This window comes from Gopherus evgoodei, chromosome 2 (assembly GCF_007399415.2).
Source record: "Gopherus evgoodei ecotype Sinaloan lineage chromosome 2, rGopEvg1_v1.p, whole genome shotgun sequence".
Taxonomy (NCBI): Eukaryota; Metazoa; Chordata; order Testudines; family Testudinidae; genus Gopherus; species Gopherus evgoodei.
In genome coordinates this window covers 198,771,467-198,788,546 of record NC_044323.1, presented here as the reverse complement: position 1 = coordinate 198,788,546, position 17,080 = coordinate 198,771,467, and the positions used below count along the sequence as shown (strand labels likewise).

General features: G+C 40.4%; 1 protein-coding gene across 4 annotated transcripts in view; it reads right to left on the bottom strand.

Moving 5' to 3' along the window:
* Nucleotides 1–8,642: 8,642 nt before the first annotated feature.
* TMX3 (thioredoxin related transmembrane protein 3) overlaps nucleotides 8,643–17,080 on the bottom strand; it is a 62,261-nt gene continuing 53,823 nt past the window's right edge. For all 4 annotated transcript variants that reach the window (XM_030552671.1, XM_030552670.1, XM_030552674.1 and 1 more), the window contains one exon: nucleotides 8,643–15,490. In XM_030552671.1, coding sequence (XP_030408531.1) covers nucleotides 15,224–15,490 — 267 coding nt within the window. In that variant the 3' untranslated portion in view covers nucleotides 8,643–15,223. The remainder of the gene's footprint in view (nucleotides 15,491–17,080) is intronic.

The following is a 17,080-nucleotide window of genomic DNA, read 5'->3' as shown; positions in this document are numbered from 1 at the left end:
CAGGGAGAGCCAAGGACCCAGAGGAGAGGAAGTGCAGCTGAAGGGCTGGTTAATGAAGACACCCTCAAGTCACTGGAGAAGGAGCCCTAAGGTAAGGGTGAAGAAGGCATTAAGAAAGAGAAGCGGGACGGTTGTGGGGAAGTGGCCCAGGAAAGCATAGCAGTTCTGGTGGTGAAAGGTCGACTGCCAACAGCTACTACCACTAGTGTCCCTGGGCTGGAACCTGGAGTAGAGGGCAGGCCCAGGTTCCAACCAACCCACCACTACAGAAACACTTCCTGGGAAGGGAAGACAGGCCCATGTCAGGAAAGTAGGCTAAACTGTTCTTGAATAAGCCCATAGGGACAGAGACTGTGGGAGTTCTCTCACCAACCTCCTAGCTGGCTTATGATGAAAAGGGCTCAGTAGACTGTAACCCTGGCCCTAGAGAGAGAAGGGCAACATGGACGGTCGCAGTGAGCCTCTGAGGCTAGCATAAACTGCCTGGAAATGCGAGACCCATGGGGACAAGGTCGGAGCTCTGCCACAATATATAAAATAATAAAACAATGAAGTAAATAAACTCAGCTAGATGTAAACGACTTACTTGTTTAGAAAGCTAAAACTCAAGGTGAGCAAATTGAGGTCTTGCATCTGAGGTGTCCTAACACTGACCTTTCTGATACCATTGTGCCACAGGTTTGCTCTCCGCTAGGTGGGGCTGACACATAATTACGGTCCACTGAAAGAATACTATGTTCCTGCACAGTACCTGGACTTCTATGTGCCCGGTGGGAAGTTACACAAAACAAGGTGCTACTTAATAACACTGATAGCTTTCTTCTTGATTATAATCACTTAAATATATAGTAAAAATGAAAGCATGCTGTGTAGTATAAAATCTAAAACCTACACTGTGCTGAAATTGATCTATATTTGAGACATGGTTATTATTTTTTTTCTCTATTACATGTTACCCATTCACCCTCTGCTGGAAATTTGCCTTCTTTTAAAGTCTAAGATGGAATTATCTGAGAGCTTTACAGCCACTTAGAGATAAGTTGAAAAAAATTAAACAAACACACAAACAAAAATTGGTTAAGCAAAGATTTCAGTGCCAAATCTCTCAACTCAGCACCAAAATGCTTTCTATCTTTGGTACTTATATAGCTCCAATCACTACAGTACCTGAGTCTTCACTATCTTTAATAGTGTTTTACCCCAGAACAGCTCTGAGAGATAGGGAAGTAAGATTATCCCTATTTTACAGATGGGGAACTGAGGCACAGAAAGGTTAAACAACTTTCCCAAGGTCACACAAGATGTCTGTGACAGAACAGGGACTTAAACCCAGGTCACCCAAGTCCTAGGCTAGTGCCCTAACCGTTGGATCATGCTTAAATACTTCTGTTGCTTCCCCAACCTATCATGAAATCCTCTTGGAATTTTCTAATTCACAAAAAAATATTTCAGAATAAGACAAAAATGATATCCTCACAAGCCATTACATTATTCTTTGCAACTTGTGCTAGTCGAGATGCAAATGAATGTTATTTCAGTCTAATCAGTGGTGATATTTGGCATATTACACATGGATTAAACTCTATTCTAATTTTTGCTTTGCAGTTACCTTTTCATGCATAACTTAATTTATAAATTATTTTCCATTGAAGTAGAACTCAGACATTTATGATAAACTTATTTTTGAATTATTTTTTTAAAAGTGAATATATCCATTTTGTTGACAAAAACAATTTTGATTGCTCCAAAACTAAAATATCAGGGAGATTTTAATTTCCATGCATTCTAAATATTATTTTGCATTTATACACAATAGTTATGGTAGATTTCAATATGTTTTTCCAAAAAAAATGATGTGTACCACATGAGGAGTCACTTCAAACCCCGCTGCAATGCAGCCACCTCTAATATGAAGTGTTGCAACACAGCAATACTACATAATCGTTTAGGACCAAAATGAAGGAGGATACCATATTTATTTTAAATTGCAACGACCATATTTTTAGACAAAATGTGATTATGCTGTAATTTAGACAGGATATTGGGTTTAATATTCTGCCCTTAAACTTTAACAAATATCTTGGGATATTTAATGGACCCCCATTTTATGTTTCAATCAAAGGACATCATAGCACTCCTCTAACACTATGTTAGAACTGAATATCCGCATCATGACAGAATGATCCATGCTGGGATCCCCAGATAGTTTTCTCACAAGCTCCTTCCCATGGATAATTTAGGAAGAGGGAGTAATCCCGGCCTTTGGTTCTTTTACTGTAAATTTAAAATTCATCAGATATTTATGTTTCTTAAGGCAGAAAGGACTATTGTGACCATCTAGTCTGTCCTCCTGCATAGTATAAGCCACAGAATTTCACTACATGATTCTTGCAACAACCCTTTAACTTCTGACTGAGATACAGAACATCTTAGGGAGACATATTTAAGAGTAGGTTAGATAAATGTCTATCAGGGATGGTCTAGACAATATTTGGTCCTGCCATGAGGGCAGGGGACTGGACTCGATGACCTCTCGAGGTCCCTTCCAGTCCTAGAGTCTGAGTCTATGAGACATCCTAACTTGATTTAAAGACTTCAAGTGATGGAGAATCCCTCACATCCCATAGTAAGTTGTACTTACGGGTAGATGTTACAGCCATATCAGCATCTTTACTAGCTTATATAGATACAGCATGTCTTCTCAATCAGTAGAAATCAAAACCATATACATGATTGTCTCCTTGCACACCAGTGGGGTCCCCGCTATGCATGATGGCATTTGGGTTTTTACAACATTGATTTTAATTAATTTACATGACAGAGCCATGTCCTGAAAGCCCACTCTGTGAACAACTACGATCTGCCATTTAATTATTGGAAGGCTGGCATATTCCAAATGGCCACCCAGAGAGAAAATGTGGGTGAGGTACTTTCTTTTACTGGACCAACTTTTCTGTTGTGAGAGAGACAAGCTTTCAAGCTTACAGAGAGCTCCTTTTCAGGTCAAACAGAGGCACGGATTCACTGTTCCTGATGAGCTGTGCTCCACACAAGAAGGAGGCAAAGTCTTTACCATTATTTGTATTAGGATAGTGCCTAGGAATCGCAATCAAGAACCAAGGCCCCATTGCACTTAAGCCATCTTTCCTGATGGGAGCTGCTTGGGGGCCAGTCTAAGAAAGCAGCCTCAAGGCTGCTGCTGCAACCCACAGTTGGCTGTGTATGATCCCAAAGAGCTTTTTGAGAAAGCTGTAGTGCAGTCACCCTCCAAGCACTTTCTGCCCTTTGCCCGCCCATGATGTGTCAGAGGATGATGGCAAAAAGCCATTGTATCAGCTTTTTGTTTCAAGGGGAACCCCCCTATGTTAGGTATATTCCTTGGCAGATCCACTGCCTTCACATTGCTGGAGAATCTAGCCCAGAACATTGCATGTCAGCATCCCCCAAAGGATTCACACACTGCAAAATATAACCTAAATGCATTAAACACCACCCTGGATTCTAGATGATAGTACAGGAAAGCTCTGCCCAGAGCCATTGCAGGCATAGCGAAAACAAGCAGCATAGAATGTCATTTGGATGTGTGGAGAGGGGAAGAATGGAACAGACAACTGAAGAAAACAGCAAGCTGAGATGGGGCAGAAGGTGAACAGAATTAGCCAATAGTGAGGCATATCAGACTACATTATAATTTTGAGCTAGGGTAATCTGCCATAATATTCTACAATTCAATTATCATAGGCAACAAAGACTGAGACGTGGGTAGTTGAGCCCAGTGGTTGGAGCCGAGGGTCAGAGCCAGAGCCAAGGGTCAGAGCCTAAGTTAGGAGTATGAGCCAAATGTCAGAGTAGGTTTACTTGCAATCAGGGAAGGCAGGGGCAAGACTTGAGTAAGGTGAGAACAGGACTGGAACAAGGTAAGGACAAGGCTAGAAACAAACAGGCATAGGAGCTCTCTCAGCTGTGGGCAAATGCTTTGAGCAGCCTCTGAACTGATGCTGGGCCCAAGAGATGGTCTGCTGATCCTTTCCACAAATCAGGCAGCGTAGCCCTGCAGGCAGAGCCTATTACAAACCAGCTGTGCTTGTTAGGTTGCCTGGAAACTGGCTCTGCTGTTTGACAATAAAGAATTTTTAGATCAGAGTCCTTCCACCACATCCCTCGCTCTCTGTCACCCCTCCGAGACACCCCCCAAAAACCCCAGTCATTCAAATTCTGTTACTGGAGGGCAGAATTTACAGCCAGATCTTATTTTTGTTGACAAACTCTCATATGAATCACTCCTAAACCAATTTATTTTTCTTCTACCTCTATTTATAGTTTATTAGTCTTATGTTTTGCCTGCTTAAATTTAAGATCTAATTTACCATCTAGATAATAAAAGTAAAAATATGAGAACTGTTGATACTGGTATCATCCCTCAAAACAGAAGGAAAATATTTCTTCCAGCTGTAGGTGGATATTGTAAAGCCCAGAGTTCATTTTAAGATTGGTAATTTTGTCAGACAACTTACTATCTTTCGTTGAATGTATGTTGCATGTCGAACACTGAAAATTGTCATTAATTTAAACATTAACCATACAGCATGAGTACAGCACATGAGAAGTTGAGTGCAAGAGCAGCTGTGATTATAAATTATCACTCCACTGCCCACATAGTTACTCAATTTAATAAAAATAAGTTAGGATGCAGAGTATGTTGAAAACATTGCAAATATACTAACTAGGTTGTAAGATTGGGGCAGAGATTGTCATTGTTTTGCATTTGTACAGAGCCTACCACAATGGGATCTTGGGTCATGATTGGGGGTGCTAGGTTTCACAGTAATATAAATAAATTATAATATTTTTATAACTGGAAGGATTTTACTAATTGGTAAACAGCAGGCACAAACAATCTGCTTTTAAGTACTCCATCATACTTGGAACATACTGGTGTGTAAAACTGGTATTCCGGAGGGAAAATGAATAGCTTTGCTTAGAGATGGGCACAGTAGAGGGAGATAACGGTGTTTGCTCACACGTCCAAGTTTGCTAAAAAGTAGCTCAGGTGGATCACTCCCACACCATGTACTGAAGCTGGCAGTGGAGAACCTTGTAGGCAACAGGAAATCTGGGAGGTAGAACCAAATTGGTGCTCCAGAACAGGGTCAAAATAAAGAAAAGTAGCAATAAAACTAAACTTAAAAAAAGTGTATGTGGGTGGGGTGGGGAGACCCAAAGAATAAGAACCTGGGGGTGGAACAGAGGAGATAAGTAACAGAACAGGGGCAGATGTAGAGATACAAATGACTTTGTTACAGGAACAGGAATAATGATTATGCTTTGCTGGCATACATCATCCCTCCCCGCCATGAGAATTTCACTGGTTTCAACACCAGGAGGAAGTATCATGAATTCAACATTTTGATTAGCCGCTCGCTAGCCTGTCATGCAAGAAACTGCTTCACCTCAAATAGGCAAAGAAATGTTTTGACATGAAGACAGCAAAACGTTTTCAACAAAGGGAAATTCATTAAATTAGTGCCTGAGTCATAGATGGAAGGCGCTAGAGAAGAGCAAAAGATGATTCTCTTTTACCCAGCGTACTTTGTGCTTCGAAAACCCGATCCCTAGCGGTTTGGTATGTCTACACTGGCCAACAGATCATATTATGAACCATAAGATTTGGAAAACACTTAAGAATTTAACAAAGTTCTGCAGCCCGGGCAAAAGGGCACTCTAGACAAGGTTTTGGATTTCAGTCAGCATTTACAACCACATTTTAAAAGATTATCCAATAGATATAGGCTGTCAATTAATCAGTTAACTCATGCAATTAGCTCAAAGAATTAATCATGATTAAAAAAATTAATTGCAATTATTGCATTGTTCAATACCAATTGAAATTTATTAAATATTTTGGATTTTTTTTTTACATTTTCAAATATATTGATTTTAATTACAACACTGACTACAAAATGTGCACCACTCTATTTTTATTACAAATATTTGCACTGTAAAATGGTAAACAAAACCAGTATTTTTAAATTCACCTCATATCAGTACTATAGAAATTTCTTTATCGAGAACTTACAAATGGAGATTTTGTTTGTTACATAACTGCACTCAAAAACAAAAAAATGAAAAACTTTAGAGCCTACCAGTCGACTCAGTCCTATTTCTTGTTCAGCCAATCGCTAAGACAAACAAGTTTGTTTACATTCATGGGAGATAAGGCTGCCCACTTTTTATTTAATGTGTCATCAAAAAGTGAGAAAAGGCATTTGCATGGGACTTCTATAGCTGGCATTGCAAGATATTTACATGCCAGATATGCTAAACATTCTTATGCCCCTTCATTCTTTGGCCACCATTCCAGAGGCCATGCTTCCATGCTGATTACACTTGTTAAAAAAAAATGCATTATTTAAATGGGGGGGGGATTGTATGTCTCTGGCTCCACTTTACCCACATTCTGCCATATATTTCGTTATAGTAGTCTCAGATGATGACTCAGTACATGTTCATTTAAAAAAAAATTTGCTGCCCATTTGACAAAATGCAAAGAAGGTACTGTGGTAGACCCAGGCCAGTTGGAAACAGTGGAGTAGTAGAAGGGAGATATACTGGCCACTGGATAAGCAGTTTTCTGTTCCCTGAGTGACCAGAGCAGGGGCTGCTCCAGGCTAATGAGAACACCTGACTCCAATTAACCTGCTAAGAGTCAGGTGAGGCTGTTAAGCACCTGACTCTAATTAAGACTCCTCTGATGCTATAAAAAGGGCTCACTCCAGTCAAGCCAGAGAGAGCCAGGGAGCCAGGAGAGGAAGTGCGTGCGAGGAACTGGGAGCAAGAGGCATGCAAGAAGCTGAGAGTGAGTAGGCATACTGCTGGAGGACTGAGAAGTACAAGCGTTATCAGACCTCAGGAGGAAGGTCCAGTGGTCAGAACAAGTAAGGTGTTGGGAGGAGGCCATGGGGAAGTAGCCCAGGGAGTTGTAGCTGTCGCACAACTGTACCAGGAGGCACTCTAGACAGCTGCAGTCCACCGGACCCTGGGCTGGAACCTAGAGTAGAGGGTGGGTCCGGGTTCCCCCGAAACCTCCCAACTCCTGATCAAACACAGGAGGAATTGACCAGGACTGTGGCTTCTACCAGAGGGGAAGGTCTCTGGGCTGTTTCCCGACCCACAGGGTGAATCTGTGAGGCGAGCAAATCTGCCCACAAGCACAGGACTCACCAAGGTAGAGGAGGAACTTTGTCACGGTACTAATGTGAGATTTCTAAAGATAGCTACAGCATTTGACTCAAGGTTTAAGAATCTGAAGGGCCTGCCAAAATCTGAGAAGTATGAGCTGTGGAGCATGCTTTCAGAAGTCTTAAAGGACCAACATTCCAATGCGGAAACTACATAACCTCAACCACCAAAACAGAAAATCAACCTTCTGCTGGTGGCATCTGACTCAGATGATGAAAATGAACATGCGTCGGTCCGCACTCCCTTGGACTGTTATCGAGCAGAACCCACCATCAGCATGGACGCATGTCTTCTGCAATGATGGTTGAAGCATGAAGGGACATATGAATCTTTAGTGCTTCTGGCATGTAAAATTGTTGCGACGCCGGCTACAACAGTACCATGAGAACACCTGTTCTCACTTTCAGGTAACATTGTGATCAAGAATCGGGCAGCATTATCTCCTGTAAATGTAAACAAACTTGTTTGTCTGAGCAATTGGCTGAACAAGAAATAGGACTAAGTGGACATGTAGGCTCTAAAGTTTTACATTGTTATATTTTTGAATGCAGTTTTTTTTGTACATAATTCTACATTTGTAAGTTCAACTTTCATGATAAACAGATTTCACTACAGTACTTGTATTAGATGAATTGAAATACTCATTTTTACAGTGCAAAAATTTGTAATGAAAATAAATATCAAGTGAGCACTGTAGACTTTGTATTATGTTATAATTGAAATCAATATATTTGAAAATGTAGAAAACATCCAAATGGTATATTACTGTTTAACAGTGTGATTTATCACAATTTTTTAATTACTTGATAGCCCTATAATAGATATACAAAAGATAGTTACTGCCTGATGTGCTTTAAAATGTTGGGAGAAGCTGTGGTTATCATCTCTAAATAGATATTGAAGCAGTAAAGGAGCTTTGGTGTAAGAGTTGTTCAATAATAATTAGTACATCAAAAACATGGGATGTATAACTTCTTTCAAAACCGCTTTTAGAAAAAAATTTCAAAATATTATTTTAAAACGGTGTGTAAATTAAAGCACTTCTGCTTCCTTTGGCTGAAGAAACACCTGTATGAGTTTGAGGAAAGCCGTGGGACCACAATTTAAAAAATTTCATTTCCTAAGTGCATTTTCATACTGTTAGTTATACTGAATAACTCAAGAAGAGAAATAGGCAAGATGTCAGTGGAAATAATTTAATGAGGACGTTCAAAATGCAGGAGTAAGGTATCAGATTGGATGAAGTCAGTGTTCTTTTTGAGATCAACCATGTAGATTTCCAGAACAAGATTAGTACATTTTAGGCATAAAATAAGGAATGTTATAGGAAATGCTGGCCCTTCAAAAATAATTTGCCCAACCATATACAATGCAGCATGACTAAAGAATAAAAGCCAGCAGAATCTTTTCAATTTCTTTATTGTAGAAAAACAAAGGCTTACACTTGACCTCAAAAGCAGCATTATTTCATTAATTCAAGAAGTTAGTATATTAAGCTATCCTCAGAAACCTTTAGAGATTGTATCCATCCAAGATAAAATAGAAAAGCCTCTCCCCCTCTCAGTGTACTAAGTTCTTTACATGACCAAACAAAAATCCTTTCATTTTACACCAGAAGCCTATCTTTACGCATATTTCAAGCTAAAAGGGAATTTTAAATATAAGATTGTGTGTGGTTTTCCACATCCTAAGCAGACACAGCTGGGAGCACAGCCTGATGAAAATAGCAGTGCGTTTAAAGCTTGCATTTTTGTAGGTTAGTACACATCTGGTTATCCTGACAAGTCATAAAGTGACTGACAGACACTCTCCTATTAACTCTAATTGATCAAACCACCAGAAATTTGGCAGCTTAATGGTACTTCCACACCAGGCACTAGTGAGTCCTGTCTCTCACGGTGCATGTAGGTATTATCCCCAGGTCCATCTCTCACTAGACCATTTCTCAACAAAGTGTTTGGCTACTGTTGTAGCAACAGAAACTATTGAAAAGCCAAGACTATGGAAAATTAAGTCATATGGGGTGGTGGTTAAAACTGAATTCTATGCAACAGCATTCAGGGGGGAGTGGATTTTTAAAAATTCTAGATTTTTCTAAACACAACACAATGACCAGTGAAGTCCTCAAAAAGCCACCTTAACTTTTGACCTTGTACAAAATTATATATTCAGGTTCAAATAACTAACTGAAAAGACTAAGATCTTAACTGATAAAAAAATCACAAATAATGGATAAAGCAGTAAGATATTCCTCACTGCTCAGACTCACATTCTGATTATTTAGCACTGAGTTGTGCCAGCATTGAAAGTTACTGGAAGCTCAAGTGGCCTAACATTAAGTGAAGTGTTCTGTAACATAACATAACTGCACTTAAAGAAGTTTTGAAACAAAATATAAAATAACTACAAGCATCTCACTCTTCAAATATAAGACAACTAAGACTAAAAGGTCTGCAAAGTTGTCCACATCTTAAAAAAAGGTGTTTAAAAAGATAATTCAATTTTCTATTTACAACCAAACTACTCAAATTTAAAATATGTATTTCTATTTATTATAAATGAAAAGAGGAAATTCACATGGGGCAGGGGGAGGCCAAAAAAGCCATACTACATACCTGCAATTTTTATATTTGATAAGTAAAAGTACTCATGTTTCTCTCTTCTACAGGAAGATATTCATTTCAAGCAGGGACAGTAGGAAAATCTCTTTCCTAAAGAAATGAATTTGCAGGATTCTAAATTTGTCAATTACAACAGCTCAAAGAAAACCAGTGAGCTTTCTGAAAATAAATGAATAATCTCCATGATGTACTCATCTTCCACTGCAAAGTCTCTCAAGTCAGGCATTTAGTTTGTTGTGTTCTGCACTGCAGCTTCTGTACAAAGCCAGATGTTACTAACTATTTTAAAAGAACCAACTTTCTTTTACAACAGGGAAAAGAACGTAGCAGTTGCTATCTCAAGTTCAATTTACCCCCAGATTAGTTCCAACACAAAATCTTCTATTTAAGATTATCCATATTTATATCTAGAAATATTTCTCTTAATTCAGTGTTATAGCATATATTAAGTGAGTAAGCTGCCTTATACAGAAAACATTACTATATGTATTCTATTATAATATGTCCTTTAAAAACATCAAAGCTAGAAAAGCTTATGGCTCACTATCCAACTGAATCTTATATAGCTTCAGTACTGAGAAAGAGGAGCATAAGTTTGGTTGCTACAGTAATCTCCATGGCATCAATGCCAACCAAAAAAAACCAAAGGTGGTTCTGTGGTTTATCCCTTGAGATCTCAACTCTGGAGAAAATTTAGTCCCATTCGGTGTCATGGGGTTATATTAAAAATGATCTTCATGATTAAATAGCTCACGAAAATGTATTCCACTGACAAATATCCCTCTATCAGTGCTAACGATGGCTCTATTAACTTTCCTTCCACAGTGTACAACTTGTAGTCAAAAGCTCTCTCAATGTAAGTATCAACACCAATTCTTGTTCAAAAATGTGTGTTTAAATAAAACATTTTTCTCTTTAAAAATAAGTCACAATCTGCACTTAAGGCCTGGTCTACACTGGCAAGTTTTTTCATCAAAAGGCAGGTTTTGGCAACACACAGCAGAGGCGTACATACTGTAAAGCCATTTTTTGCCCCGAAACTCCTCTGTTGCACCCCTGTAATAAAACCACCCCGAGAGTTTTAGGGCTTTTTGCACGAAGACTTTAGCCCCCTTGTGCCAGTGTAGACACCGGGCTTGATTTTAGCACTTATGGGTCTCGGGACGGTGTCCCACAATGCTCATCCTGACCACTCTGGTCAGCAGTTTTAACTCTGCTGCCCTGACACCAGGTAAACATTCCGCCCCTCCCCCTTTAAAGCCCAGGGAATTTTGAAATTCCCCTTCCTGTTTGCTCGGTATGTAGAGCTCACATTGCATTTTCCCAGCTAACCATGCTGGCCCCATGCAGAAAATGATCTACTGCTTGGGCCACTGCAGAGCTACTGGATCTGATAAGTGTTTGGGGGGAGGAGGCTGTCCAGTCCCAGCTGGGCTCCAGCTGTAGCAATATAGATACCTACGGCCAGAATGCACACAGCTTGCATGAAAAGGGATATGACCAGGACACACTGCAGGGCAGAGCAAAGGTGAAGGAGCAGAGGAACGCGTACCACAAGATGAGGAAGGCAAATGTCCGATCTGGTGCTTTGCTCCAGGCCTGTTGTTTTTATAAGGTGTTGGACACTATCCTAGGTGGCAAGCCCACCTCCACCACAAAGAGCACTGTGGCTACTTCGGCGGGTCTGGAGCCAGTGGTATGTGGACCTAACCCAGAGAAAGATATCATTAATGAAGTGGTGGAGGCTGAAGATGTAGAGCCCAACGATACATCCAGTCAGAAGTTGTCCTCCACTCGTCTCTGCAATCGCTTTCTGGTGAGCCAGAAGTGGGAGAGGAGACCCCTGGTAAGTGGTTTTGCTTTGTGAAGTTCTGAAGCGGGTTGAGGGCAGAAAAATGTAGAAGGCTGGCTTTGTTTCTGTGTGATGGGCATTTCCCCGCACAGTTAGGCAGTGTGGTGCTTTTCTGCAATAAAGAAGGTCCCTGTCCCTGGGTTCACTCACCATCGAAGGGGTCTTCTGCCTCATGTGTACTTCCTAGGATCACTGAGAAAGTGATAGGTATGTTATCTGCAGCGTATTAATGTTACTGTTTCAATTCTTTGTGTGTAGCTGATAATAGTGTTTCTATTTACTGTTAACTATGCCTATCCAGACTTGACCTTGGGAACCAACCCCCCAACAGCAGCAGAGCATCTGCGCAAGACAAGAAAATGGCCAAGACGGACCAAGGAAGATATGTTCGAGGTGGTGCTGCAGCAGTCAGAGGCAGAAAACACTGAATGCAAGAAGTGGAGGGAAAGTGAAAAGCAGGGAAGACAAGAGAGATTCTTACAATAGGGATGCCACAGAGAGGCTGGAGTTCTGGAGCGTCAAATGAACATGCTCCAGACTCTTATAACACTGCAGACTGAACAGATGCGTACCCACCTTCCTCTTCATCACATTCAGAACTCTCATGCACTCCCCAAACTCTCCCTATACATTCCTTTGCGCTTTCCTCAACACTTCGCCCTCACAGACAGCTTTTCAAATGAAAGCTGGATCTATACTCAGCTATGAAAATCAGCCTCCCCCACGTACCTTCTCCCCCACCAACAGGGTGCCTGTGTATGTATGTCCATGTGCTGTTGTGGTTTATTTGGCAATAAATGCAAAATTTTTTGAATTATAAGCATTCTTTATTTGTTTCCATGCAAGGTATGATACCTCATGGCACCTGCAAGTCAACAGGCTCTTTTATTAGTTCCTTACTAATTACAGGGAATTGGTCCTGTTTTGAGCCAGCGGTTGGACTAGATAACATACTGAGGTCCCTTCCAACCCTGATATTCTATGATTCTTACATTGACTCCTAGGTCTTAAACGTAACTGCTTGCTAGCATACCAAATGTAATTAATCAGTGCAGTCCCAAGCATTGCAACAAAATTACTGGTTTTCACCTTCGAAGTGTTGCCTCAAGGCATCACTGATTCTTGTTGCGCCCCTATAACAGCTCTGGTATCTGACTGCTCAAAATCAGCAGCCAGGCATTCTGCCTTGGCAGTCCACCCGACTAAACCGTTTGCCCTTCCCTTCACAAATATTATGCAGCGAACAACAAGCAGCTATAACCATGGAAATAGTTTCCTCATTCAGGTCTAACCTGCCATATAGGCATCGTCAGTGTGTCTTTAATCGGCCAAATACACATTCAACGGTCATTCTGCCCCTACGCAGCCTGTTGTTGAACTGCTCCTCACTGCTATCTAGGTGTACGGCTTCATGAGCCATGGCATTAAGGGGTACGCTGGGTCTCCCAGGACCATTAAGGGCATTCTGACTTCCCCTATGGCGATATTGTGGTCTGGAAAGAAAGTCCCTGCTTGCAGCTTTTTGTACAGGCCAGTGTTCTAAAATATACATGTCAGGTACCTTCTCGGACCACTCTGCGTTAATGTCAGTGAAATGCCGATGGTGATCCACAAGCGCCTGAAAAACCATGGAGAAATATCCCTTCCAAATTATGACAAAGTGGTCTAGTGCCAGAATTGGAATATGCATGCCATCAATCTTCCCTCAACAGTTAGGGAAACCCATTTCTGCAATACCATCCACAATTTCATGCACACTGCCCAGGGTCACAGTCTTTCACAGCAGGATGTGATTAATGGCCTTGCACACTTGCATTAACACAGGCACAACAGTGGACTTCCCCACTCCAAACTGGTTCCTGAGTCACCAGTTTCCACACTGCGATTGCCATGCGCTTCTCCCCCGAGAGGGCAGCTCTCACTTGGGAGTCCTTGTGCGGCAGGGCTGGGGTGAGCTCAACACACAGTTCCAGGGAATCCAAAAGTTCTGCAGCCACTGTTTGTCATCTCAGACTTGCATAACAATGCAATCCCACCACTCTGTGCTAGTTTCCTGAGCTCAAGAACAACGTTCCACTGTGTTCAATTCCTCTGCGAATGTCAAAAGCAATCTAATGTTGCTGCTCTGCATGTCGGACACCATGTCAGGCAACTGCTGCTGCCATTGTAACTTCAAGAGTAACTTCACTGCCACTCGCGATGTGCTAGTGAGAGCTAGCAGAGCAGTGGAGAGCCGTGCAGAATCCATTCCTGCAGATAGGTGTGGCGGGGAAAGCAGAAAACAAGGGACGTTGAAAAATGCTGTGACCAAGAAGCACATGAGATGCTGGGACAGAAAGCAGTGCATCACAGGGCATTGAACTCTGACCCATATTGCGCCACGATCCCCTCCGCCTTCCCACAAGACCTAGCAGCAGAAGGGGGAGAGTTGCACTGTGGGCTAGCTACCAACATTGCACTGCTCTCATTAGTGATGCAAGTGCCTCAAGTGTGAGCATGCTATCCCGCCAGTGGAAGATGAGGTGAACACAACAGCAGTTTTCTTTAAGCTCTTGGCGAAAACACTCAGCTAGTGTAGACATAGCCTAGGATTATTGTGAATCATAAACCATTCAAAAAGAGTTCTGAAAAGGTATTTGGTTAAAGCCTGTCACTACATATTTGTATGAGAGGATTAGCTGTCTGAGGATCCTTGTATTTATTCTTTCACCATCAAGCTTCATCCAGATTTTTCGGAAACTGTAGATAATTTATACTAGGAAAAAAATAGTAAGTTTTACTTGTAAAGCCCAATCAAGGAGTGACTTTCCCATGACAAAAATCTTCTTTATAAGCGGTCTCCAATCAATTTTTTCTTGTTTAAAATATTAGTAAGGAACTATTTTAATAAAATAACTCTCTCTCAGGTCTTGCATTTAACACAAGTTCTGTGGGAAACTGCCAGTAATTGATTTTAGTACTGTCACATAACAAAGCATTTCTGTAATTAATAAGAAATTAACTTTAAAAAAAAGATATTTCTTTCAAAATAATGTACAGTAGCTAAAATAAAAGTGTCTTTATGGAAAGCCCAAGCCATCTTTAGCCATCATAATTTCAAAGGGTATGTAAGATTTACGAGTTTCATTCTAAACTTTCTTGCAATTTTTCCATTTCTGTTCATATAAAAAGATGATCCTGATATATGCCGGCCACAATGTTACTAGATTATCACATGTAGCAAGGGCTTATAGCATATTTTACCTGATTGTTGCCTGTGAACAAACAGTTTAGGAGCATTAATCTTCAGACACAACACAGAATAATAAAATATTAATAAAAAATAATTAAGAAAGCATTCAGGTCCACACCTTTCCCATGACCACATTTGATAAGAAGATTTGAATACATGCAAGTCAAAACTAGCAAAATACAGACAAAATGTCCTCTTCTGTGAAGATCATCATTAAATGACTGACTTCAATAAATAAGGCTATTTTGAAATTCTACAGAATCCTTTAAACTAGGCAACCTAGTCTTTTTTCTTATCAAATATATGTTTCTGTCCATGTTCTCCATCTGAAAGTTCTGCAGATTTTTCTTTGTTTTCCTGCTCTTGTTCTTCCTCACTGCCTTCATCTGTAAGTTCCCTATCTCCAGTTTCCTTTTTAGATATCTCGTTTTCCTCTACGCCTCCAAAGGTGTCAACTGTGCAGATTCCATAACACATGATGCTGATGACACCCAGTGGCAGGCCAAAGAGAAAGCAGCCCAGAAGTGGAGAACTCTTGAATACAGACTGTTGAAATATAATTTGAAGTTAAAAGCACTTCAGGGGATATTTAAGATATCTTACAGCATTTCTTACAAGTTTCACTATATTTATTTCTAAAAGCTCTAATAGATGAAATCAGTTTTTTCTGGAAAAGATGTAAGAGCCATTATGCATATACTGTTTTTAACTTGTGAAAATCTTTGAACCTGAAGAGAAATGGTTTTGCTAAGAAGCTGAAAAGTAGTATAAGAACCATGTATTTTGTAATTTGAAATGAGGCTTGAGACACTGCAGAGTTAAATATTGAGACCTTAAAAACACACTGAAGTTTGAAATGTACCAGTAGTAGCACCTAATACTAAAGCTGCCTGACACTTCCCATTAAATGACCCTGTCTTTAATTTACTTTGCCAAACTAACTGTTTGAGGCTGAAATTTTCAATGCTAGGTGCATTCTTTAGGCTAATTTTTATATATTACTTATATACAAACATACACATATAAAGACATACACATATAAAGAGAGATATAGATACATAAATATTATCCAAAACAGTTCAGATATTTCTGAGAATGAGGCTATGGAAAGTAACATTTTTATGTGTTAAAAAAATTCTGGCCATCTTTTCTTTGGAAAGCTCTAGAGCCCCAGGCTTTAGAGCAGGGACTAGATATTTGGCAAGTGGGTGGCCTTTGTGCAGAGATGGCCTTTTAACACCCCCAGGAAAATCTGTCCACATTTGGCCAAGTTTTAAGCCTACCTCAGTTAGTACAAGCTCAGTGAGACTTGCTAGAGTTTAACAACTAAAATCTCAAAGATTCCATCCTTCCTATGCATGCTCACAGTTAGTTTTTTTCCAGTGTTGGAAGTTATGCAGTAAGTGAGGCAGGGGAGAGGAAGAAAAAGGATGGTCTCATGGTTAGGCCGTTGAGTGTTGCTTTTGAGAACTGGATTCTATCCCTGCCTCTGACACAGACTTCCTATTTTATGCTAGGCAAGTCATTTAAACCAACCTTTCACGGGTGGGCACTAATTGAGTGTTTCTAATTTTAGGGCTATCTGACTTGAGATGTTTGGTATGATTTGAAGAAGTGAGGAGCACTCTCAGCTGCAGCTGAACTTGGTGAAGGCTGTGTTTGGAACACAAAGTGCTATATAATTTTAAATACTCTGAAAGTCAGGTCCCAGATGTCTTAAATCAGGCACTCTAAACTAGTGGATAGTTTTGACCTTAATCTCTCTGTGCCTCAGTTCCCCATCTGTAAAAAGGTGAGAGTTATTTAAGTTAAGAGCCAATGTGGGCACAAGAACAAATGGATATAAAATGGCCATCAACAAGTTTAGGCTTGAAATTAGAAGATGGTTTCTAACGATCAGAGGAGTAAAGTTCTGAAATAACAATCAAAGAGGAGCAGGGGAGGGAGAAAAAACCCTAACTGGCTTCAAGATTGAGCTTGATAAGTTTATGGACAGATTCGTATGATGAGACTGCCTATAATAACAAGTGACCCATCTCAGGCTGTTAGTAAATATATCCAACGGCCAGAGATGGGACACTAAAGGAGGGCTCTGAATTATTACCATGAATTCTTTCCCAGGTGGTGAAATCTGGG